The 24,229-nt window shown below is 42.8% G+C and overlaps 1 protein-coding gene and 1 pseudogene across 1 annotated transcript in view; one reads left to right on the forward strand and one right to left on the reverse strand.

The window, feature by feature from the left end:
- The first annotated feature begins 6,850 nt into the window (after nucleotides 1-6,850).
- Nucleotides 6,851-24,229, forward strand: part of LOC121444993 (transmembrane protein 164-like) — a 115,783-nt gene continuing 98,404 nt past the window's right edge. The window contains exon 1 of the mRNA XM_041646960.1: nucleotides 6,851-6,914. Within this exon, the coding sequence (XP_041502894.1) occupies nucleotides 6,855-6,914 (60 nt within the window). The 5' untranslated portion in view covers nucleotides 6,851-6,854. The remainder of the gene's footprint in view (nucleotides 6,915-24,229) is intronic.
- On the reverse strand, nucleotides 11,040-11,924 carry LOC121444991 (annotated as a pseudogene).

Below are 24,229 nucleotides of genomic sequence, written 5' to 3' on the forward strand. Positions count from 1 at the left end.
CATTTGTGCATGCAACATAGGGCCTTTTTATTCTTTGTTTTTCTTTCTTTTTTTTTGAGACAGGGTTTCTCTATGGTGGTCCTGAAACTCACTCTAGACCAGGCTGGCCTCGAACTCACAGAGATCCACCTGCCTCTGGCTCCTGAGTACTGGGACTAAAGGCATGTGCCACCACCACCTGACCTCAAAGAATAGTTTTTTTTTTTAATTTTTATTCTTGAAATAGACTTTCTCTGTATAGTCCTGGCTGTGCTGGACCTCGATATGTAGACCAGACTGTTCTTGAACTCACGGTGTTCATACATTTTGCCTTTTCCACATGCTTCTTTTGAGATGCATTCAAATTGTTACCTTTGTCACTTGTTTCTTTGCTTTCTCTCTGAGTCATTTTCCACAATATACATTGTCCAGTTTCTTTCGTCTTTTTTTATCATTTAAAGGGACTTGTGCTGAATCTATATTTTGGCTATGACAGAAGTGCTGTCAACATTAGTGTGCGCATTTTCACGGAAACATACATTTTTACCTCGGGATGCTAAATACTCTGGAGCAGAATTATTGGGCCACAGAATAGGCAGTTTTAGCTGTCTACACTTTTATAACTTTACTTTTCATTGGATTTGTTTACTTGCTATCTAGTTTTGTGAGTTCTCCAAAGGTATTAATGACACAGGGTACATCAACCACTCCAGGGCAGATCTCATTTTCAAGAGTTTTTCTTTTTGGGGTGATGCAGTTTGTTCTTCAGATTTTGGGGTTTTTGTTGTATTGGGCCTTTAGTTTGTTTGAGAAAGAACTTAAAGTTGCGTGTGTAGAGGGGAGGTGGAGAGGAACTGGACGAACTTGGGGGGAAGAGAAGAATATGATCAAATATACTATACAGCCCAACTTTCCTGAAGTAGTCTTTTTACATTTCCCATTGTTTCCTACAACGAATAAGCCCTCCAGTTTCTTTCCTTTCTGTGTAACAAATTCTGCTGTGGTGTTTTAGCAATTCTGTTTGAAGGTGATGGACATGTTCTGCTGTTCTCACATAGTATTTACACTATGGCCAAAAGCACACGAGCATATCAATGTGGTCTGACTCTGAAGTGTTCTGTTTTGATGACTGATGGGTCTGTTCTTGACCAATGGCAAATTGTTTTGCCTGCTGTAACTTTAAAATCAGCTACTGTCCTGGTTATTTCTGTCCCTATGTCCTTTCCATGTACATTTTAAGATCAGTTTATCCATATACACAAAACATGCTGCTGGGAGTTTGGTCAAAAGTGCTTGGAAGCTGTAGATGATTTTGGTGCGAGCTGCAGCCTTCCCTCTGTGGAGCTCTAGGTTCTAACCAACTAAGTTCCCAGAGAACAGTATGAACTAAAATTGTGTGCAGGAGGGTTGGCGTGATGGCTTAGCCAACTTAGAGTACTTTCCACTCCTGTAGAGTATCTGTGTTGGGTTCTAGTATTCACAAGGCAGCTCACCACGGTCTGTAACTCCAGTTCCAAGGAAATCTGACACCCTCTTCTGGCCTTGGGGAGAAACAGGCACTCAGTGTTATACACACATACATGCAGGCACACACTCATACACATAAAACAAACAAACAAAACCAAGTCTCATAAAAAAAAACTGTCTGCAGAGGAAGCGTGAGTGATAGTAGTAGTTGCTCTTTTGTGTTTTTCTTTTACCAGGTGGCCAGTCAGGTGTAGCTAACGAGGAGACAGAAGAGAGGCTGGAGAACAAAGTTTATTTCGTTTGGAAAGATCTAGTACTCTCAGTGGGGCCACATGGAAAAGACATCAAGATGAAGTGGTCAAGAAGAAGGGACCATTTAGGCCACTCTCCTTCAGTAGTCTTTGGGAAGGCAAGACAAGGCAGAGCTGGGTAAAGGGTTCAGGGCTGGCTAGTTTGACTTATTTCTATATGCTTTAACTGAGGGGTGGATTTGAGTTGCATGGCACCAGGTCCTGGGATGGCTAAAATGGAGAAGTGTACTCAGAGGAAGGGCAGCTATGGACTGATTAGTTTACATACCAAAGATTTGCCCACAACTGAGCCCTTCTGTCTTTAGGACTAAGTCTCCAGAAAGGACATACTTTCCCTAGTCAGAAAGGTTATGGGGAGTACATGCTTGAGTGTGTGTGTGTGTGTGTGTGTGTGTGTGTGTGTGTGTGTATGAGTGCGTGAGTGCCTGCGTGTGTTTGTGTGTGCAAGCACTGGGGATAGAACCCAGGGCTGTGCACATGAAACATATGAAGCAAGTGATCTTTCCTCTGCCATTTCTCTCTGTCACACACAAAAATAATTAAAATATTTTTTAAAAGACCTCAGACAGTCTTTCTAGATTATAAAACAAAAAGGTGACTAGTTATGCAGGACATACTTAACACTCATGCCATGCATGAAGATGGGTAATAACTAATTATACAGGATACATGTAATGCTCATGCCTTGCGTGAAGATGAGTACAGTGACAAAAATGTAAGTTTGAAACTTATTGCCCACGTGATCTTGGGCAAGTCAATTATTTAGAGTTTTTGTTTTCTCAGTTATGAAATGAAGAAGATAATGATCATTATAATGAAACCTAGGTAAGCTAGTGTGGTGGTATACACCATTAATCTCAGCACTCCAGAAGAAGAGGCAGATGGATCTCTGTGAGTTCAAGGCCAGCCTGGTCTACAGAGTTCCAGGACAGCCAGAGCTACATAGTAAGACCTTGTCTTGAAACAAATAACCAAAACAAAACAAAATAAAAACTTAGGAGGATTGAATTAGATATCTTTGAATACTTAGCCCAGTGATTTATAAATGTTCATTATTTTTGTAATTATTTATGGCAAAGTCCATTTTATGTATTAAATATAATTCACGTTACACTCCCCACTCACCTCGTATAACTGAGTTTTGAGAACTTTTTTATTCTTTTTTTTATTATTTAATTAAAATTTCTACCTCCTCCCTTCCTCCCATTTCCCTCCTGCTCCCCCCATCCACCTTCCCCTCCCTCCATCCAGGACTAGGAAGGTGAGCATCCAAACAGACTAGGCTCCCACAAAGTCATTACATGCAGTAGGATCAAAACCCAGTGTCATTGTCCTTGGCTTCTCAGTCAGCACTCATTGTCAGCCATGTTCAGGGAGTCTGGTTTGATAACATGCTCCATCATCAGCTGGCCTTGGTGAGCTCCCATTAGATCAGTCCCACTGTCTCAGTGGGTGGGCGCACTGATATAAGGTAGTGATAAATGCTGGAAATTTGAAGTGTGATGTCAAATAGATTTGAGTGAGTCTTGGCATTGAGCATGTTACCTTTTGTTCCTGAATGAACTTTGTTTTCACATCAAAATGATGGAAAAGTCAGAGTGCCTGTTTAGAAATTCGCTACCAGAACTAGGTGAGAGGTTCATACAAAGTGATTAATGTGATACTTTCCTGAAGTGTATTAAGTGAACATCATGATCATTGAGGCCTTGGTGACAAAGAACAGCAGGAGGAAACAGATTAGCGGGGATGAAAAACAAGTCTCGGGATTTCTGTGCCATATTATGGGGCTGCGCTTGAACATTCCTTGGTTGTTGGGGCACTTTTGTGAGCGACATGAGGAGCGCCAAATGTCTAGGTGCAGGCGTGTTCAAACTTTTGATGCCGGGACATAACATTGTCATCTACAAAGTTCTCCTTTGAAAACAATAGCAAAAGTCCCAGCATTGTGTTTTACGTTCATGACTGCTCGTTGGACCACATTCCTAGTTATACTGGGCATGTGCAGCCCATGGCCCAAAGATGGACACACCTAGTAGGGTTCTCTTCAAGATATCCTGTTGTCCTAGGACTAGTATGTGTGTGTCGGGGTGGAGGGCAGGGCTCAGAGGTCATCTAGCCTCTTCAGTTGTGTGTGTCTTCCTGAGCTTGTGCTGAGACACACAGGTCAGTGATGGTTTGCCATGAGCATCCAATCAGCTTTTCTTCAGGAGGAACAAACTCATTTTCTTTGCCTCTTTTTTTAATTCTTTTTTTTTTATTGAGAAAAGGAAAAATAAGTTTCCGCCTCCTCCCAAGCCTCCCATTTCCCTCCCCCTCCTCCCACTCTTCTCCCCCTCCCCCCACTCCTTTCCCCCTCCCTCTCCAGTCCAAAGAGCAGTCAGGGTTCCCTGCCCTGTGGAAAGTCCAAGGTCCTCCCCCCTCCGTCCATGTCTAGGAAGGTGAACATCCAAACTGGCTAGGCTCCCACAAAGCCAGAACATGAAGTAGGATCAAAACCCAGTACCATTGTCCTTGGCTTCTCATCAGCCCTCATTGTTCACCATGTTCAGAGAGTCCGGTTTTATCCCATGCTTTTTCAGTCACAATCCAGCTGGCCTTGGTGAGCTCCCAATAGATCAGCCCCACTGTCTCAATGGGTGGGTGATGGAGGAAGGTCATTGGCTAATAAAGGCACTGCCCTGGCCCATTTTATTGGTTAGAGGATAGGTGGGAGGAGTAAACAGAACAAAATGCTGGGAGGAAGAGGAAGTGAGGGCAGAGACTCCACAGCTCTCTCGGGAGCAGACGCCAGAGAGAGATGCCTCAGAGAGAGACGCCATGCTCCTGGCTCCTGGGCAGATGCACGCTATGAAGCTCCGACCCAGGATGGACTAGGCTAGAATCTTCCCGGTAAGACCGGTTCTCACAGATTATTAGAGATGGGTTGATCGGGATAACAGGATTAGCCAGTAAGGGCTAGGGCTAAAGGGCCAAGCAGTGATTAAAAGAATACAGTGTCTGTGTAATTATTTTGGGCATAAGCTAGCCGGGCAGGCGGCCGGGGGTGCTGAGAACGCAGCCCTGCCGCCCCTATTACTACAGGTGGGTGCACCCCTCGTGGTCCTGACTTCCTTGCTCATCTTCTCCCTCCTTCCACTCCTCATTGGGACCTTGGGAGCTCAGTCCAGTGCTCCAGTGTGGGTCTCTGTCTCTATCTCCATCCATCACCAGATGAAGGTTCTATGGCGATATGCAAGATATTCGTCAGTATTGCTATAGGATAGGGTCATTTCAGGTTGCCTATCCTCAGCTGCCCAAGGAACTAACTGGGGACATTGCCTTGGGCTCCTGGGAGCCACTCTAGGTTCAAGTCTCTTGCCAACCCTAAGGTGGCTCCCTTAACTAAGAATTGTGCTTCCGTGCTCCCCTATCCAACCTTCCTTTATCCCAATCATCCTGTTTCCCCAAGTTCCCACAATCCTCCTCCTCTCACTTTTCTCTCCCCATCTCCCCTTACCCCCATCCAACCCCACCCCCAGGATCCCAATTTTCTCCCCGTCTTTGCCTCTTTCTCAAGAACTATTTGTCCGGAATGGTGAAGAAAGCTAACTCCTTCAATCCCTTCTCAGAACCTCCCAAGAAGGTTTATTCCTGGGTTCCTTGCTCTTTGTTCTTGACATAGGAAATATGGATAGTATGCATTTTACTTTCTTCTTCTTCTTCTTCTTCTTCTTCTTCTTCTTCTTCTTCTTCTTCTCCTTCTCCTTCTCTTTCTCCTCCTCCTCCGCCTCCTCCTCTTCCTCCTCCTCCTCCTCCTCCTCCTTCTCATTATTATTATTACTGGTTTTTCAAGTCAGGGTTTCTCTGTAGCTTTGGAGCCTGTCCTGGAACTCGCTCTGTATCTAGCGTCTAACTCCCAGAGATCCGCCTGTCTTTGCCTCACCAGTGCTGGGATTAAAGACATGCACCACCACCTGGCAGTAGTACTCATTCAACAAGTCTGGTATTGAGACCTGGAAACACGATCAATTACTTGATGTTCCTCTTCTCTTGGTCCCTTCCTCTCCCCTCTTCTGTAATGCTGTAATGTAGGCTAATCAAGGATTCAACCACTAAGCTAAGGTCCTAGCACTGCCAGCCTTTAAGCGACAGAATCCCTTATATAAAATAGATCAGAGAAAGCCTGAAGGTTTCCTTGTTTACCCTCCCCCACCTCTTGCAGCAGCTACTAAAGGCATTGCTAACAGCAAGGAAACAGTTTGCATCACACCACAACCAGATCCTGTTAGTTTCTTTTCCTGTGGCTATGTTAAAATACACTGACAGAAGGAACTTAAGGAAGAAAGGGTTTACTTTGCTCCCAATTCCATGTTCTAGTCCCTCGGTGTCAGGATGTCAAGGCTGCAGGTGCAGCCAAGAGCAAAGAGCAATAAATTAATACATGCACCTCAGTTTCCTTCTCTATTTTACACAGTCTAGAATCCCAGGCCAGGGAATGGTCCTGCTCACTCATGGTGGGTCTTTCTGTCTCAGCTAACCCAAGTTTGATAGTCCATCACAGGCATTCTGGAGTTAACGTTAACCGGGAGAGTTCTTAACAAGCGTTCCTGGAAGCTTCCCTCCTAGATGTCACGTTGACTACACAGATCCTCATAGACAGCTCTCTAGCTTGTACCAACACTTTCTGTCCAGGTCTTTGGTGGAAAGGCTGACCATAGCTCAGTAAACAAGCAGTCGCCTTCTAATAAACTGGCTGGTATAGTAACAACAAGCACTTAACTGCTGCACTTCCCCTTTTCAGACAAATGCTGCAGCAATTAGAAGCATTGGGTGGGGCTGACAGAATGTTTAGGAAACAGACTACAGGTATGTAGTGAACGGTCGGTTGGAACCAACGCGTGTTCAGGAAGAGTTTGGGGATTCTGAGGTAGTATGTGTTTCAGGTAATAAACACAAAATATACCGATTTTCATCTGCTTTACATTTGGATGAGCTCTGGTGGATGAGCTCTGGGGCTGCTTTACACAGAGGGCTGCTTCTTACACATGTCCTAGCTCAACCTCAAACATTTTCTTCTCTCTTGTGACCTGCTGGTCTTCTTTCTCCTACAGGTTACAGATGCACATGCTGAATGGAGCTCTTCTGGCATTGCTGTTTCCTGTGGTAAATACGCGGCTGGTAAGTCATCTCTCCTAAGAATGAATCAGCAACATCTGAGTCAGGAGAACTTCTTTGCTACCCATTGTTTCTCCTAAATCTTTGCCCTTCTGGCCACATGATTTGAAGTTGTGAATATCTGTTGATGTTTGCCACAGTTGTGTCTATAGTTAGTGGAGGCTTCGTGGAGCAGGAGTACTGTGTTAGACTTGCGCTACAGCATGGGTTTAGATCAGAAGTAGAGAAACCAAAATTTTATATAGAAATTGGAGAGGTTCTATGGAAGTAAATGGGTCTAAGTCTTCACCCTTAGGCTGAGACTTGTAGATGTTTTAAGAGGTGCAATGATGTAGACTAACATGCCAGGGAGCCTCAAAACTTGTCTGTTTTACTGGAGACCCTCGCGAGCAAGCAGATTTCTTATCCATCCACTCAAAGCCACAGGGCAGAATGGATCGCTTCCTCCACCTCCCCCTTCAGGAGATGGAGGAGCTAAAAAGGCTGGGGGAATAGTATACTGTCTAGACTCCTACATGTGGTGCTCCTGAAGTTAGTGAGACACTCATTGAAAGTCCAGGGGACGATTATTTTTAAACATGACTAATACAGCTTTTTGCTTTCACGACTTAAGTTTGCCTTTCTGATGAACATTATAGCGTTACCCTTGAAATGGAAATTCCACTTGTGGATAGAATTTCATAGCTTACAAGGTCTTTTGCTATGCTAGGCTGTTTTTGAGGTAGGTACATAGGACAGCTATTACAGCCTCTTGCTTCATAGAGGAAGAAACTGATACTCAGGATGTCACCTGAATTGTGACAGTTAAGACCAGAGTCTGAGCCTCTCAGTCCTAATGTCAAACTGCACGCTGTTCCTTCTACATCATGTAATCATCTTCACTTCACAGATGCTTCTCAGTACTGTAAATTGTGCTGGTCTAGATTTATATCACATAGCAGTAGGAATTAAAAGTCAAATTTCATATAAAGCAATGAATTTTGAACCTTCTCACTAGGCTCCAGACTCATCAGATTATTAGCTGTGGTTATGGCTTTAGCTCAGTGCTAGAAGGTCTGCCTAGTCTATTCAAGGGCCTGGTTCCCACCCCTTGCACTATGAAACAAAGAAACAAGCAAATAAGGAGGCTCACGAGGTCCCACAGTCAGAGAAACTGGTTGGCGGGACAGTAGCAAACAGACCCCCAAGTGATATCAAAGCAGGGCTCCCCAGACTGTTCCCAGAGAACCCATGTGTTAGGAACTTCTAATTAAGTTACTCTTAAGTGTATAATTTGAAGTGTGGCCTGAAATTAAGCATCAACTGGGTGTTGCTTATTAGAAATGTGGGGCTTCAGGACCCACCACAGATTCCCTATTTCTGAATCTACTGAGATGGTACCCTAGATGACTTAGATCCTTTCCCGCAAGGAGCCCCTTAAGCACCTTTTATGTGGACCATTTGGGGTGATGTGAAATGAAAAATGGCAGGCAATGTTGTTCCTCATTTAATACGCAGGGTTCATTCTGATCAGTGTTCCCTTATGAGATGGCATGGGCAGGAACAGGTTGCATCAGAGGCACCTTTGCTCTCAATTCTATGTTCCGCATAATATAATTTTCCTGAATTGGCCTGCTAAATTGTAGAATCCGAATTCATGCCTTGGGACTCCATGGGAGAACATATACTTCTGGTATACAAGACCCTGGATTCTTTCCCCAGTACCAAACAAACAACCACCATAAAATACCTCTCCCTTGGTCCTCAGAACAGAGGGCATAATGTATCACAGAATGGCATAGATAACCCACATTAACAGAATAAACTTGTACTTTCTGACTTTGTACCCCATTGCTCTTAACCTGCTGTGGCCCAGGGATGTGGAGCAGAAGTTATTGTCTGCCTGTGGTAGGAACATCTAAGGCTTAGTTAGGAAAGCGCCTGCTGCTCTCTTGTGCCGTCTCCCATCTCCCTCCTCACCTGAGTCCAGCTTCCAGGAGAGGCCAGGTGACACAAGAGCTGCTGTCTTTCTATTCCTCAGCTCTCTCAGCTACCAGGCCTAGTACAGGGGGTGAAGGTACCTCAGAAAATCATTCCCTGGACTAATGAAGCCAGTGATTCTGAGTTTGAAGGTGCCCCCCCCCCAAACTCTTGCTAAACAGCTTGGGCCACTTGCCTTTCTGTTCCCAGTGAAAACCTTGTAGAATCCTGAGTGCCAGGCAGAAGTTCAGGCTACCATTGAGAAATGAGGAGAATGGAAGTCCCAGGGGGCTTGGTCACACACCTGAGGGCATCTAGGATGCTGGTGGCGAGGTGTTCATTGAGACAGTCTTGTTAACTTCAATTGGGTGTCTCACCAGGTCTCCTGATGTTGTCCTCAGCTTGTTATCAGTCGCTACGGTGGGAGCAACCTCAGCTGCCACTTCTTGAGAGCCTGTTTTATGCCGGGTGCTGCTGTAACTGTTTTGCATGAGTGGATTTAGTTAATCTTTTCAGCTTCTGAGGCTGTGTTCAGTTATCATCTTCAAGGTCAACATGCTAGAGGGATTGGCTTCTTTAGGCCTCTTTCTTGGGCTTGAAAGTAGCAGCCATCATATGTTTAGTCTCATGATTTCTTGGTGTGGTTAATTACTCATGAAGACATCTATCACATTGGATCAGAACACATTCTAATAGCTTACTTTTACCTTAATCTCTTCTTTAAATTCCTGTCTCCAAATACACTCACATTCTGAGATACGAGGTTAGGATTTTGACATATAAATGGGGGGTTGCAGAGGACCTTCGATCCATGATGACTGGACTGTCTTACACAAATAACCTTGTTTCATCTCTGCCCCCCTTGATGTTTTTTTTCTATCCCTGGCTTCTTTCTTCCATCCCTTTTCCCTTCTCCTCTTCCTCCTTTTCTCTCTTTGCCCCCCCCATCTCTTTTCTTTTCTTTCCTTTGTCATGGCATGGATCAGCTACTACAGTACACAATGCTTTCTAAATAAATGTCAAGGTAGAATCAACTAGCTTACCAAGAATGTGTATTACTTTGTCTGTCACTGAAATTTCTTAAGACATGAGTCCAGTCACCCTAGTAAATCTTTACCCTCCCCCATTCTAAAATAAAGCTGACCAAAGCTCATGTCTCCTTCTGCATTTGTCCGTGAAATTGGTATTGACCTGGCTCTTTCATATAGTCAGGGCTCCTCTTGAGGAACTTTGGCCTTTAGGGCAGCTGACTTTGCAGTGGTCGAGTTAGATTGTCTTCAAATGAGAAACAGGGAGGCTGTCCCTTCTTGCTTAGACCTGATGATGGTCCAATTAGGCAGGAATAGCAGCTTTGACTTCTCTTTTGCCTTTCCTTCTTGGCCCTTTGTCTTCTTAATCTTTTTTCCTCATTAGCAATGATGAAGAAGCAAGAAAAAGGACTAATTAGTGGTGTGCCCATTCTATGACATGCGGACACTTGCATGCACGAAGACAGGGTGAGAGGGAGGTGGAAGAGGTCACCACGGTCAGCTGAAGGATTTGAGGTCATCAGTGACTTTCCGTGGGAACTCTTCTGCCCCGTGGCTAATTGCCAGCAGGGTCTTCAGATCTAGAAAATGCCCCAACTTCAGTCCTATGGGTTTCTCCATCTTTAAAGCTAACACCCTAGAGGAAGGACCTCTATTTCAATGAACCAAGTTCCAAGAAAATAAGTGCCTCTTATAGCTAGGATCTAGCCTGAGACGAAGCATCTTCAAGGCAGTTTGCAGCGCTGTGTCCTTTTGCTTCTTGAAGGCAAGCAGAGGAAGTTCATCATGAACCACTTGTTAGATTAGTCAAGTACCCAGAGCTTGTGTGATTTTATCTTATCTTCCTTTCCTCACTCTCTACTCCCTCCATCTCTCTCTCTCTTCTTGCTATCCCATGCTTCTTTATTTAAGAACAAAATGATGAATGATTGACTCATGATCATTGGTATCACTGAACTTTCTCTTCCCTTCAACTACCCCCCAACACTTCCTGTCCCCCTGCCCTTTTGTGCCTCCAATCCCTCCTCAGTAACTGAAGAACTTATTAATCCCCAAACTGTGGTGGTAAAGGCTCCAGGTTCTCTTGATCTACCTCTTCCGTTTCCCTCTGCTTCCCGCATCCCTGGGCAGGGCTAATGCTTCAGTTTGAATGTATCCGAGAGCCTAGGTTAGTGAAAGGAGTAGATGAAAAGGCTTCATTCTTGGGGAAAGGGATCTCAGAGTAGAGCATGGTGAAGTGGGTGTCCCCGTTCCTGGAGCACCAAAACTGGGCCCCGGGGACAGAAGAAAGGATTGAGGCCTCCCTGGGAAGGGAGATCTGAAGCCTCATACTCTTCTCGTTGGGAATAGTCAATGCTTGACTGCTCCCCTGCCAATTACAGAAGCACACGCAGACAGTAATTTTCTCTAGTCTAAGCTGCTTGGCAATGCCACTGATCCTCTGCAGGGTGAGTTTGGGGAATACAGGATCATGTTCTCCAGGTTCTTCTTTATGTGGTCCTCGATGCTCCAGTTTCTGTGATGGGCCTACATCAGGGTCTCCAGTTTGTACACCTCCTGAAGGTTCTCATTGGTGTTGGCTTCCTCCCCCATGTCTCTCAAGCAGGGCCCATATCTTACACTTGTTCCTGAAACTAGCTGCAGGGACTCAACTTGACAGGTGGCCATCTGGCTGAACCTTTCCCCAAAGAGAATGCCCAGGTGAGCCCCACGTCAGCCTGGGTATACCCCAAGGTCATCCTCTTCCACTTTAGCAGCTTGGCAAGCTGTTCTAGTTATTTCTGCAGGACTTTCATGTCCTGGGACTTCTTGGGATTTGGCCTCTACTCTCTCCTTCTCTACCTTCATGGCACTGGGGTGAACAGATAGTATAGGACTCAGAGAAGCCCCCTCCAAGTTGCCTGCCTGCCTCAGGCTGCAAGGTCTTCAGGCTAACTTGGGGCATTAGTCCCACTCCAACCTGAGGCCCACAGTATGTCAATCCTCTGCAGAATTCATACACTGGGGGACATGGGGAGATTCCCATTTTTCCAAGCTTGGCCAAACCCCTGGTCTGATTTTGGGCTCAATCAGACAACCTTGGAACCTTAGAGGTCTGAGGGTCCACCTACCATGACTCCCATCCCTGGTGCGTGTGAGAGGGACAGTTTTGAAGCCAGGTATCTGACCATGGAGAAGGTGGGCACCCCATTTCATGGATCTGGTGGAAGGAGGGTTCTCTTATGGACTGCCATGGCAGGGAGATTTCTGAGGTTAAGTGACTTGCTGAAGGAGGAGGCATGCCTAGAACCCAGGCCCAATGGCCACATCTATTCTGTGACCAAGGTTTTATAGTTGAGTGTGTATGCTAGCTTCTGAGATGAGGTGTAAGCAATGCTTTCTAGTTTCCTTTTAGCTTTAAGAATTGGATCATAGGGCTTGCTGAGTAGCTGGAAGAAACTGTAGAGCCTCTTCCCAGATAGATGCACAGATATTCTTCTTTGTGTATATAGTGCTAGGGGTCAAACCCAGAGGTATGAACATGTTAGGCAAGTCCTCTACCAATGAGCCCTAGCCCCAATCACATAATTTGGTATACAGTATCAGGGGGGACATGGACCACCACTTCCCTTCTTTCTCCTCTTTCCTACCCATTTATGGATCCAAAATTATGTTCTTCTGCCCACATAGACCATAGTTTGGGAAAGAGATGTGCTGTGTACTTTGTGTATCCCTTGTTATCGGCATGAGCCTTTTGTCTTTACAGTGATGCTGGGTTCCACATCTGTACCTATGTCTTTGCAAAGAAATTATTATGTAAGCCTGGTGTGGTGGTTTGAAAGAAAATAGTCCCCAAAGGGAGTAGCACTATTAGGTTTGGCCTTGTGGAGTAGGTGTAGTCTTGTTGGAGGAAATGTGTCCTTGTAGAGGCAGGTTTTGAGGCCTCATATATGCTCAAGATAGCAACCCGTGTTGGAGACCATTTCCTGTTGCCTGCAAGATATAGGACTCTCAGCTACTGTTTCAGCACCATGTCTGGCTGCATGCCACCATGTTCCACCTTGATAATAATAGACTGAAACCTCTGAACTGTAAGGGAAGCCACACTATCTAAATGTGTTCCTATAAGAGTTGCCATGGTCATGGTGTCTCTTCACAGCAATAGAAACCCTAACTAAGACACCTAACTAAATTACCTTCTGGTAAGGCCAAGCAACCCAAAAGTGGCATCCCTGGAGGATGGCCATGGAAGTTGACTAGAGATGTGATTACCAACTACCTCCAACGCTGGTAATCTGGCCCTGAAAAGAGGGACTGGGCCCACGTGATATCCTTAGCCCTCTGCCTGTTCCTTTTGTCTGCTAACTCCCATGACACTTCCTTCTTTGTGTGAGGTGTTCTGAGCAGCAGAGAGCAGGCATAGAAAACAAGCTTAAGACATTGTATCGGCCCTTTGCCAGATGGAAGAAGCTAGCATAGCCTGTGCCTGCATTTGCAGACTTCTGTCTTCTACTAGGATTGTAACGAGAGTGATAATGATCCTTTTCATCCAGCTCCTTTCTTCTCTAAGGCCTGAAGCCTCTAGTATATGTTTATCTCATTATCCAAATTGCCCTGTATTGTGTACCTGTCTTTGTGGAGCTATTAGATTCATTCCCTTTCCCACCCCTCCCCCTTTCCCAGTCCTCCTCTTTCCAGTGGTTCTTTGAAGTTCTCCCCACTCTCAGCCTCAACAGAACTTCAGAAACATTGTCACAGTGTTCTGGGGATGCAGCTTTGCTGCTGGCACACCTTGTCCCCATGTGTGTTGCCGGAACAGCTTTGCTGTCAGCAGTGCAAATAGGCTTGAGAATCTTACTCTCTGCTAATTGGCACATTGAAACGTGCTAATTGACCTGGAAGAGTTATTTGTGTGACTGATAAAATGGAGCTGCTTTTAAAAGTTATACTTTGGATTTTCGATTTGAGCTGAGGACAGACTATCTTTTCGGTTTCTTGAGGGTACTTAAAGCATCAAAAGCTTGATTTCAAAAGAGGCCTTAAATTGCTGAAGCATTGACTGAGGCAAAATTGTTCCTTCGCTTTCTACAAAGGATAATGTGTATTCAATCAGATAAATGCAGTGTGTCGGAGCTGTGGGGTCTGTTGAAAAGGGTTTGAGGCTCCCACGTTTAACTAAATTCTACCCTCATATTTGGGTTATAAGTATAGTAATGATTACTAAAAAAACTAGTCAGAAGAAAATAAAAAAGGGGGGATTGTTTTCTGCTACCAACCTTTAGTGTTATCACCCGAGGAATAAGTTGTACTGAGGACTTATGTGTCTGTCTTTTCATACTTCTCTCTTGCTCATACCTGCAAATAAAGATTTTCATAGTTCTTAGATTGCTGGATTATTTGAGATTAAGTTTCTTCCACAGTTGAGATTTTGTTGTAAACATTATTTCAATGTATTTTTCCTATAACCTAAAACTAGACAACTAGACAGTCAATAATCTCATTAGATACACACACACACACACACACACACACACACACACACACACACACTTCTTCTCCATGCTTGATGATTGGACTGGATCATACATCATAAGTATTCTCTCTGTGTGAGGGTGGACAGTGTCTCTTGCTTTCTGCCTAGGCCTTGCAGGGCCTCATGCTCAGAACTTTATAGATACCACAGAGAAGAAAAATTGAATATTTAGGGCCTAGAAATGCAGGTCTTTATGATGCTGAGACAGGAGGGCCACAAGTTCAAGGCCAGTTTGGGCTTTATCTTGAGTCCTAGGCTACTCTGAGCAATTTAGTGAGACCTGTGTCCAAATAAAAATTAAAAAGGGGGCTAATTCAGTGCTGGAATGCTTGGTTAACATGTGGGAGGTCCTAGATTTTACCCCCAATACAAAAAGAAGACTTGAGATTGGGAGGTAACATGTTGGTAGAAGCATAGTGGGGATGGACAGGGGAAATTGTGGGTAGATATGATCTTAAGTGTGCATGAAATTCTCAAATAGTCAAGAAAAACATTTTAAAAAAGATTAAAAGACTCACCATCAAATCTTCCATCATATCAAGAGAATGTCCTGAGGTCCCTTTCATGTGTTTTGGGATCTTGGGTTTGAAGAAAGAAAGATGGTAGAGATCTTTTCTAGGTGAGTTTCTTTTTTCCAGCCACTTAAAATCCTTTTTATTTCTGTGATTATAACAAAAGACAAAGTTATTACTGAAAATGCATGCAAGATAGTAAAACAGAAAGGTCATTATCAATGCGTAGATGGTTCTTCTGTAGATTACAAACAACGAGTGCAAGAGGCTCTTGTCTAGTGTGTGTGTGTGTGTGTGTGTGTGTGTGTGTATGTGTGTGTGTATGTACTATATATGTGGCTATATTAGAGACTAAGCTTTATTCATACTGGGCAAGCACAGACATCATTCATCATAGGCAATGAACCTTTGAGCTCCATCCTGGGGCTTGTTTTCTTTGTTAGTTTTTCTACATTTTATTTTATAATGCCATTTCACTTAGTAGTCGAGGTAGGTTTGAATTTTGAACCCTTCTAAGTAGTTAGGATTATAGGCTGGACCACTTGGCTTGGATATATGATATTTGAATGTATGATTTTTTGATAAAATTAATATATGTACAGTGCAGAGAAAAGGAAAATTGAGAAAAATACTCAAATCAAGCTGAAATTATAGGGCAATAATGACGGCCAATGTTGGTCATTTCATGTTCTAGAAGGGCCTTTTCCCCCCTCTGTCGACATCACAAGTGCCCTGTGTGGAGCCAACCTGCCTGTGGCTTTCTAGTCAGTTCCTGTGGTTACAGCCACATGACCTTGCTTAAAGTAGTGGGGGTCCTTGTGGTCCTCATTAGTTTATCTGTAAGTTCTGTTGTGCCTGTGCTCCAGGAGGCTCATAGTTAGCTGGGCCTGCCCCACAGGAAGCTGTGGAGAAGCACCCCTTTGGGAGGGTCCACTACTACTGCTAATATTATCTCAATAATTCTGAGGAGGCCTCCTGTGGTGTGCTGTTTTTAACATTATTCTGCAGCATTTTGGCCTCAGCTCCCTGGCTTACTCAGGGTCATGAAGGGGGCTTTGTTTCTGAATTAGCCTTGCTGAGTGAGATTAAAATTCCCTGGCAGGGATCCTTGTTTGCGCTGATGAACACTAATTGTATTTTTTGAGTTCTGTTTAGGGGCAGTCTGTTTGGTTGGGAAACCAGCCAGCCCTCCCCCTTTCCTTCCCTTCTGACAGGTAAATTAGGCCCACTCCTGCTCCCACCCCCTATCTCTCTTCTTTACTACCTTCCTCTCTCTTCTCCTTTCTCTAAAACAAAATAGACAGACCTATTGGGTAGGTCAGAAGTCCCAAGCCAGAGGTTGAGAAACTATTCAGGGACTGGCATGGTTGGAGTCGCATGTCAGCCTATTTGCTTTCTGAGCTCCTGGTGGCTTGCCTTGGCTCTGTAGGATACAATCCTCCTTGTAGTAGGAGCGGCGGGGCTGCGTCCCACCACCCAGCTAGCTTTACTCGAAATAATTACATGGAAATTGTATTCTTTTAAGTACTGCCTGGCCCATTAGCTCTAGCCTTTTACTGGCTAACTCTCACATCTTGATTAACCCATTTCTAATAATCTGTGTAGCACCACGAAGTGGTAGCTTACCAGGAAGGATTCTAGCCTACATCCGTCTGGGGTCAGAGAATCATGGCGACTGACTGACTTGGCTTCTTTCTCCCAGCATTCAGTTCTGTCTACTCTGCCTACCTAATTTTCTGTCCTATTAAAGGGCTAAGAAAGTTTCTTTATTAACCAGTAGACAGATGACCCTCCTCCATCTCCTCCCGATTATCTTTTTGTTCACCTGGAGCTACTGTTCTAAATGTTGATCTTTTAAGGGTGGTGCAGGGTCTTATGTGTCCTTGCTTGGTCTCAAACTCACTATGTAACCACAGATGACCTTGAACTCCAGATCTCCTGACACACTTCTCAAGTGTGGGAATAATGGCCATATACTGCCATACCCAGCTAAGAGATGCTTCTTCCTGTATCAGAGGTCTTATTTACAAAATTACTTCTTTCTTTCCAGTCTGTAGATTGTTGATTGTCAACTCTGACTGCACAGTTCAGATTCCCAATGCTCCTTCCAAAATGTGCCAGTGGAGAAGTCGGGATGTAGCTCAGTAGGATGAGTACTTGCTTTGTATGCATGAAGTCCTGGCTTTGCACTCCAGCACTTCACTAAAATGTAAACAAAACAACAACAACAACAAAAAACAAACAAAAAACAAGCAACAGCAAAATGTGACACAAGCCCTTAATCCTGGCGCTGAGGATCAGAAGTTCGTAGTCATCCAGAGCTGCATCAGAGTCAGCTTAGGATGCATGAGAGAAAGCAAAGCAGCACACCACTGAACACAAAGGACCGCTGGCCATCCCACTGAGCAGCCAGGGCGGCTGGGCTGCTCTAGTCCCAGTTTGTCTCAGCTGGACCTGAGGTCTTTGGAACGGTTCAGTTCACCTCATCTAGCATCAGATAGCCAAGTAGGATTGGTGATATTCATTCTCTGTACCTCCTAAATACAGCATGGAGCGAAAAATACTAAGAAAAAGAGGGTAGATAAGAGCTTTGGAAAGTCAAAAGTACTATGAAAAGGACTCCTTGGCCTTCTGCCATCATTCAGTAATATACTTGGAGCACGGAATTAATTGAGGTTCAACTTACATACAACACATGCATCCTTTTTTTATTATTTTTCAAGACAGGGTTTCTCTGTGTAGCCCCGATTGTCCTAGAACTAGCTCTGTAGACCACGCTGGCCTCAAACTCACAGAGATCCACCTGCCTCTGCTTACTGAGTGCTGGGATTAAAGGTGTACACCACCATGGCCAGGCTTGGTGTATTTTCATTGATCATGCTTTCAAGGTTCATTCATACTACAGCATGGATTAATATGTCATGTTTGTGAGCATATAATATCTGTGTGATGTTTTATTTAGCTAATCAGGCATTGATGTTGTTTCTTTTTTGGGCGGGTATGGCTGATGTGCTGTGCACACTTGTTTAATAATAGATGTCCATTTAGGTGTGTACCTTGAAGGTAGATTGCTTCATCATAAAGTAACTCTGTCTAGGACTCGGAGGAACCTACCAGATTATTTTGTACCAGTTCATAGCCTCACTAACAATGAATCATTTTTAAATTCTTCACATCCTTGCAATCTTCTGTCTATTTCATTAGAGCCTCAAATGTGGAATATTATTGTGGTTTTGATTCCCCTGGTAAACTAAATGATGTTGAATGCCTTTCCATGCACTTGCGAGCCATTTTTATACCTTTGGGGGGTTATTTTCAATTTTTTTTCATTTTTCATTGAGTTGTTTTTTATTATTCAGTTTTAAGAATTCTCTAAATATTAGACCCATAGTCAGACATATGATTAGAAAAAAAATTTCTCTTCTTCTATTGGCTGTTTTTTTTCATTTTCTTTTTGCTTGTTTTGTTTCTAATTTTTGAGAAAAGATCTTATATATCCCAGGTTAGCCTTGAATTTGCCATGTAGACAAGGATGATATTGAACGAATCCTCTTGCCTTCATCTCCATTTCCCAAGTGCTAGGTTTACAGGTGTTCGCTGTCACATCTGGTATCTTTGCATTTTTTTGATTATGTCCTTTTAACTAAACATTTTTTGAATTTCAAGAAACTCTAATTGCCTTAATTTGGCTGTCCTGTGAAATAAATATACATTTAAATTTTTTAAAAAAATTCTAATATATCGCCTTTCAATTTGGTTGCTTTTACTTTTTGGTATAACATGAAATGTATTATTGGCTAAGATGCTGAAGGGAGGACACGTAAGAGCCTCATAAAGTCAGTTCTTACTTTAGATCTATGATCGTGTTTGAGTGAATTTTTGAATATGGTGTGGGTCAGCAGTCTAAAGTCATTTTTTAATATATGAGCATCCAGTTTTCTTTGTGCCATTTGCTGAAATGACTGCTTTCACACTGCCATCTATGTCAAAAGTCAGCCAAAAATAAATATCAAGTTTATTTTGGAATTGTCAGTTCTATCCTGTTTATCTTTGTCTTGCCTGATATAAATGCACTGTACTGTGTCACTCACTGTCTCATGAAAGGAGGCTTGATATTGTTTTGTTTTTAGATAGAATCTCTCTGCATAGCCCAAGCTGGCCCAGAATTTTGGTTCTCTTTACCCTCCCAAGTGCTTGGATTATAGATTCACACCACCATGCCTGGTGATGGAAAGTTTGAAAGCTGAGACATAAATGGTTTTCAGGATGGTTTTAGTTTTTCTGAGACCCCTGGTTTACCATAGAATTCTTGTGAAGCAGTCAATAGAGAATTTGATAGAGATTGCATTGAATGTAGATTCATTTTAGAAGCTTGTGCATCTTTTTTTTTTAGGTACGTTTTATGTAAGAAGCTACAGCAGGGAACTGGGGGTATAGCTCAGTGATAATCATTCCCATGGTGCACAACCAGATCCACCCTCTCCCCCTCAGCTTGTGCATCTTAAGAATATTAAATCTCCTAATCCATAAACACAAGGTATCTAAGCATTCTATTCTTTAGCTTTCAGTGATACCTAGTTTAAATGAGATGTGTAGGGTATATGTATAGGATGTATGTTTCTTTTGTTAAATTTGTTCCTATGTATTTTATTCTTTTGTTTATTTTCTTAAGTATTCTATAGTATTTTTCTATATAGTTCTTGCTGTCCTGGAGCTAGCTCTTGTAGACCAGGCTGGCCTCCAACTCACAGAGATCCACCTGCCTCTGCCTCCTGAGTGCTGGGATTAAAGGCATGTGCTACCACCACTCAGCTCCTAAGTGGAATTTATTTTTTTTGATTTTTCGAGACAGGGTTCCTTCGTAGCTTTTGGTTCCTGTCCTAGAACTAGCTCTTGTAGACCAGGCTGGCCTTGAACTCCCAGAGATCCGCCTGCCTCTGCCTCCAGTGCTGGGATTAAAGGTGTGCACCACCACTGCCAGCTCCTAAGTGGAATTCTGACCTTTTAGATTGTTTACTGCTACTCTGTATAAATGCACCTCAATCTTCATGCTGATTTTGTATCCCCTCACCTTTTAAGATTTAGTTATTGCCTCTAATACTTTATATATGGGCTTCTGAGGATTTTCTATAACAAAATCATGTCACCTGTGAATGGAAATACTTCTGCTTCTTCCTTTACAATCAGGAAGCATTTTCTTATTTTCCTTGCTCAGTGGTTGTAGCTGGATCCTTCTAGAACAGTGTTAAACATAAGTAGCAGAAGCAGACACCTTTATATGCATTCCTAACCTTAAAGGGAAGCCATGCTGTCTTTCATCTCGTTAAGTAACTTGCGTGCAGTGTTTGTAGATGTCCTTATCACACAGAGAGATTCCTTCTTTAACAAACATTGTTAGTGAACTGCGCATAATGTTGCTTAATATGGGGAAAGCTAGTCATTGCTGAATTTGAAATAAGTGAGAAAATATCAGTTCTTTAAAAGGCAGCTATTATGATGATTCAGAGATCTGAGCAAGCTGTGTTCAGATTAAAATATGGAATTCTGTGTGAGGCAGTTGTGTACACCTGCAATCTCAGTACTTTGGAGACAGGGGCAGGAGAACTATGAGGTTGAGGCTACCCTGGGCTACATACCAAGATCTTGTTTTAAAACCTGAGAGTATAAGCATATGTAAATATCTATTCCAAGCAGATAGCTTCTGTGAAATATTGTAGTACTATATTGTAATGAGGCACATAAGGTGAAATAAAATGCCACTTCAGAACTGGCATATAGTTGATCTCAACAAATAACTGTGATATGACTACCACGCTTAGAAGGGATGTATGAATCAGCTTCAGCTTTCATAACAAAATGCAGTTGACAGGATGGTCAAACAAACAAAGAAAAATTCTAGTTCTGGAAATGTGGAGATGTGCTTTTTGAGTGACAACATGCTAAAGGGTTTCTCTGGCTTGCTGGCGGTGACTTCTCACAGTGCAAGAAAGAAGTCAGTTCAGTATAAACTAGTCTTTAAGGCTCTTTCAAGGACACCAACCCTGTGTTAATGTTTGTGTGTAACTGGAAATTTCCTTCCTGCCCACAAGTTCCCAAATAACCATTCTAAGGCTTAATAGTAATTAGAAACTGTTTGGCCTGTTAGCTCAGGCTTATTACTAACTAGCTCTTACAACTTAAATTAACCCATTACTATTAGTCTATATTTTACCATGTCACATCTTGCTTCTCCTGCAGCTGCTGGCATCTCCCTCAACTCTGCTTTCTTTCTCCCTGTATTCAGTTTGACTTTCCTGCCTACCTACATTCTGCCCTGCCAGAGGCCAAAGCAACTTCTTTATTAACCAATGGTAATAAAAGATTTTCACAACATACAGAGGGGCATCCCACATCATCTGTGTTGGGATTCTGTCACAGAGATGATGGACCTGAGACAATCATCTTATAAAAAGCAAGTATTTATTGTGGCTCAATAGTTCAGAAGTTTGAATGCTCATGATTGTCTGACTTTTGCTTTCAGGCCTCTGGCAAGACAGAGCATTATGACTGGTGGTGTAAGAGCTTCCTCACAGCTTGGCATCTAGGGATGGGGGAGAGAGAAGAGAAGAGAGAGGGATAAAGAATCATAGGAGGAGGAGGAAAAGAAGGGAAGAGATCCTGATATTTTCTTCAAGTACAGGCCTCTAATGACCTAACTTGCTTCTGTTAGCAGTGATTCTCAAACCTTCCTAGTGTTGTGACCTTTTAATACATATTGTGGTGACCTCCTTTCGTTGCTGCTTCATAGCTGTAATTTTGCTATTGTTATGAATCATAATGTAAATATCTGTATTTTCTGATGGTCTATGGAGATCCTTGTGGAAGGGTCTTTTGATCCCCTACAGGGTTGCGATCCACAGGATAAGAACCACTGCTTTAGGCCCATCTTCTAAAGATTTACCACCTCTCAATACAGTCAGAGTCTGGTAACTAAGTCTTCATGGAATTTTGGGAGACATTTATGTCAGTACTCCCAGAAAGAGCCCTGGGTGGGATGCTTTGTCTCATATATCTGGGACCCAGAGTCAAGTGACTTGAGACCTGAGTACAAACCAAGACTTTGGAAAGTTGAAGAGGAGAGAAGTCCCTTCTAAGTCTTACTGAACAATGATAAGATTTTTTATCATCTTACAATATGAAACTGACTATCAGAAAGTTATTGGTGCGATAGAACAAATCCCAGAACAGTAGCCTGTCTACATTGAAAGCATGTGTTCTGCTGAAGGAAATAAGGCCAATGGAAAGACTGTGGTGAGATGAGTAAGATACAAGGCACTGACCTAGGAAGAAAGTTTGGGGCAGAGAAATGTGCGAAGCCAGGAAAACTATACAGAATGCTATACAGTTATGACCATGGACGTGTGCATGTAGCGTCGTCTGTCTGTAGTTTTTATTAATTAGTATTTTAATTGTATGAATTTATGGGATACAGTATAATTTGGTATGTGAATTACTGGTGTGTAATGATCAAATCAGTGCAAAGAACATTTGTATCTCAAATATTTAAAAAGGTATGATGGCACATGCCTTTTAATTCCAGCACTGGGGAGACAGAGGCAGGAGGGTCTCTGTGAGTTTGAGACCAGTCTGGTCTACAGAGTGAGTTTCAGGACTTTCAGGGCTACATAGAAAGACCTTGTCTCAATTTTTTTCAGTTATCACATAATCATATATATTTATAAGGTACACTGATATTTTAATATACATATAATATGTAATGATCCAATTGGCTATTTAATATTTACTCATTACATCTTTGTTTGAAGATTTATATTACAGAAAATTGAAAGATGTATCCTTGTGCATCTGTCTCGTGGTTTCAGCAGTTTTCAACTCATGGCTCATGCTTTGTTTAATCGGTGTACTTTACTCTTTCTCAAGTCTACCTTCATCCAACATAAATAGCTATTCCTGAATATGTGGAAAAAGAATTCATGTAATTTGAAATGAAAGTATAAGGATGCACACATTACAATACCATAATCATAGTTAGAATAACAATTTCTTAATATTACACATCTTTTCAGCAGAACACATGCTTTCAATGTAGACAGGCTACTGTTCTGGGATTTGTTCTATCGCACCAATAACTTTCTGATAGTCAGTTTCATATTGTAAGATGATAAAAAATCTTATCATTGTTCAGTAAGACAAAGAATATGAGGTACATATTTCAAGTTTCACACATTGTAGTAAATGTTCAATAAAGCTCACCTAATGTTATTAGTAATATAAAACACATTAACTGTCATTAAGGTGCCTTTGAGAATCATTTGGCTTAAGATCAGTACTCATACTTAGAGCAGAGCAAATGGATTCTTTTTGAGAACAATAATAAAAATATTTAGAAAGTGGTCCCCACCAAACTACAAAAGAGCACTGGTATAAACTGGAAGTAGATCTACAAATAACAGCATCCTTACCATCTGCTGTCCGTGGCTCTCTCCCCACTCCTCCAGGGTTTCTGTTCACCATGGTACTATGATGTAGATACTGAAAACTTCTTCCATTCCCTGGAGGAGACAAGAGCATGTAGGCATGGGAGTTTCCAATGTGGGGAGCTATTTGGGGTAGGAAAGGACATTGCATTTGAAGGGGTGTGGGTCTCCAAGTGAAGCTCCTTGCTGCCTGTATGGCCATGGACATGAAGCGCCCCCATTGAGCCAAACTGCTTTCTGGCATGGGATCTGGACAGGAAACAGATTCACTTTGCTGTATTGTCCTTGGAAATCCCTCTTGCACTGAGATGGCCTGCTCTAGGCATCAGCTGAGATCTTTTTAATAAAAATGAAGCCCAAAGGAGAAATGATAAGGTATCTGATTTTAACCCAAAGTGAGAGAACAGCAGATGTTTCATTCTGTCTAAGGGTCTGAGGGAGAAAAAGCAATTAGCAGCTGCTACTGATTTAGCAACAGACACCTGCTAAATGAAAATCTGTAAACCCGGCCAGGCTTGGCACCAGAAGCATATATACTGCTTCTCAAGCATTTCTGGCAATTGTAAATTATGCTGGCTTAAAATGGCAAGCAGGGGGCTCAGAGAATCTCAATATGTACATCTGGACTAGGAGACTAGTTTTCTAAGATGGCAGCAACTTAGATACAGCCTCTTTGATTGTTGGCCAGAGAACAAGAAGAGTGGATGTATGAGGTGCCTGATTACTCTGCGTTTGACCTTTCTATAGGACAGCTTCTGGGCTGGGAATTCACCAAGCAGTATGCCTATTCCTTCTACAATAGGAAATGTCTCAGAATCAAATGAAAACA

Source organism: Microtus oregoni, unplaced genomic scaffold (assembly GCF_018167655.1).
Source record: "Microtus oregoni isolate MIOR12 unplaced genomic scaffold, Mior012 000152F_ref0000281, whole genome shotgun sequence".
Classification (NCBI taxonomy): Eukaryota; Metazoa; Chordata; class Mammalia; order Rodentia; family Cricetidae; genus Microtus; species Microtus oregoni.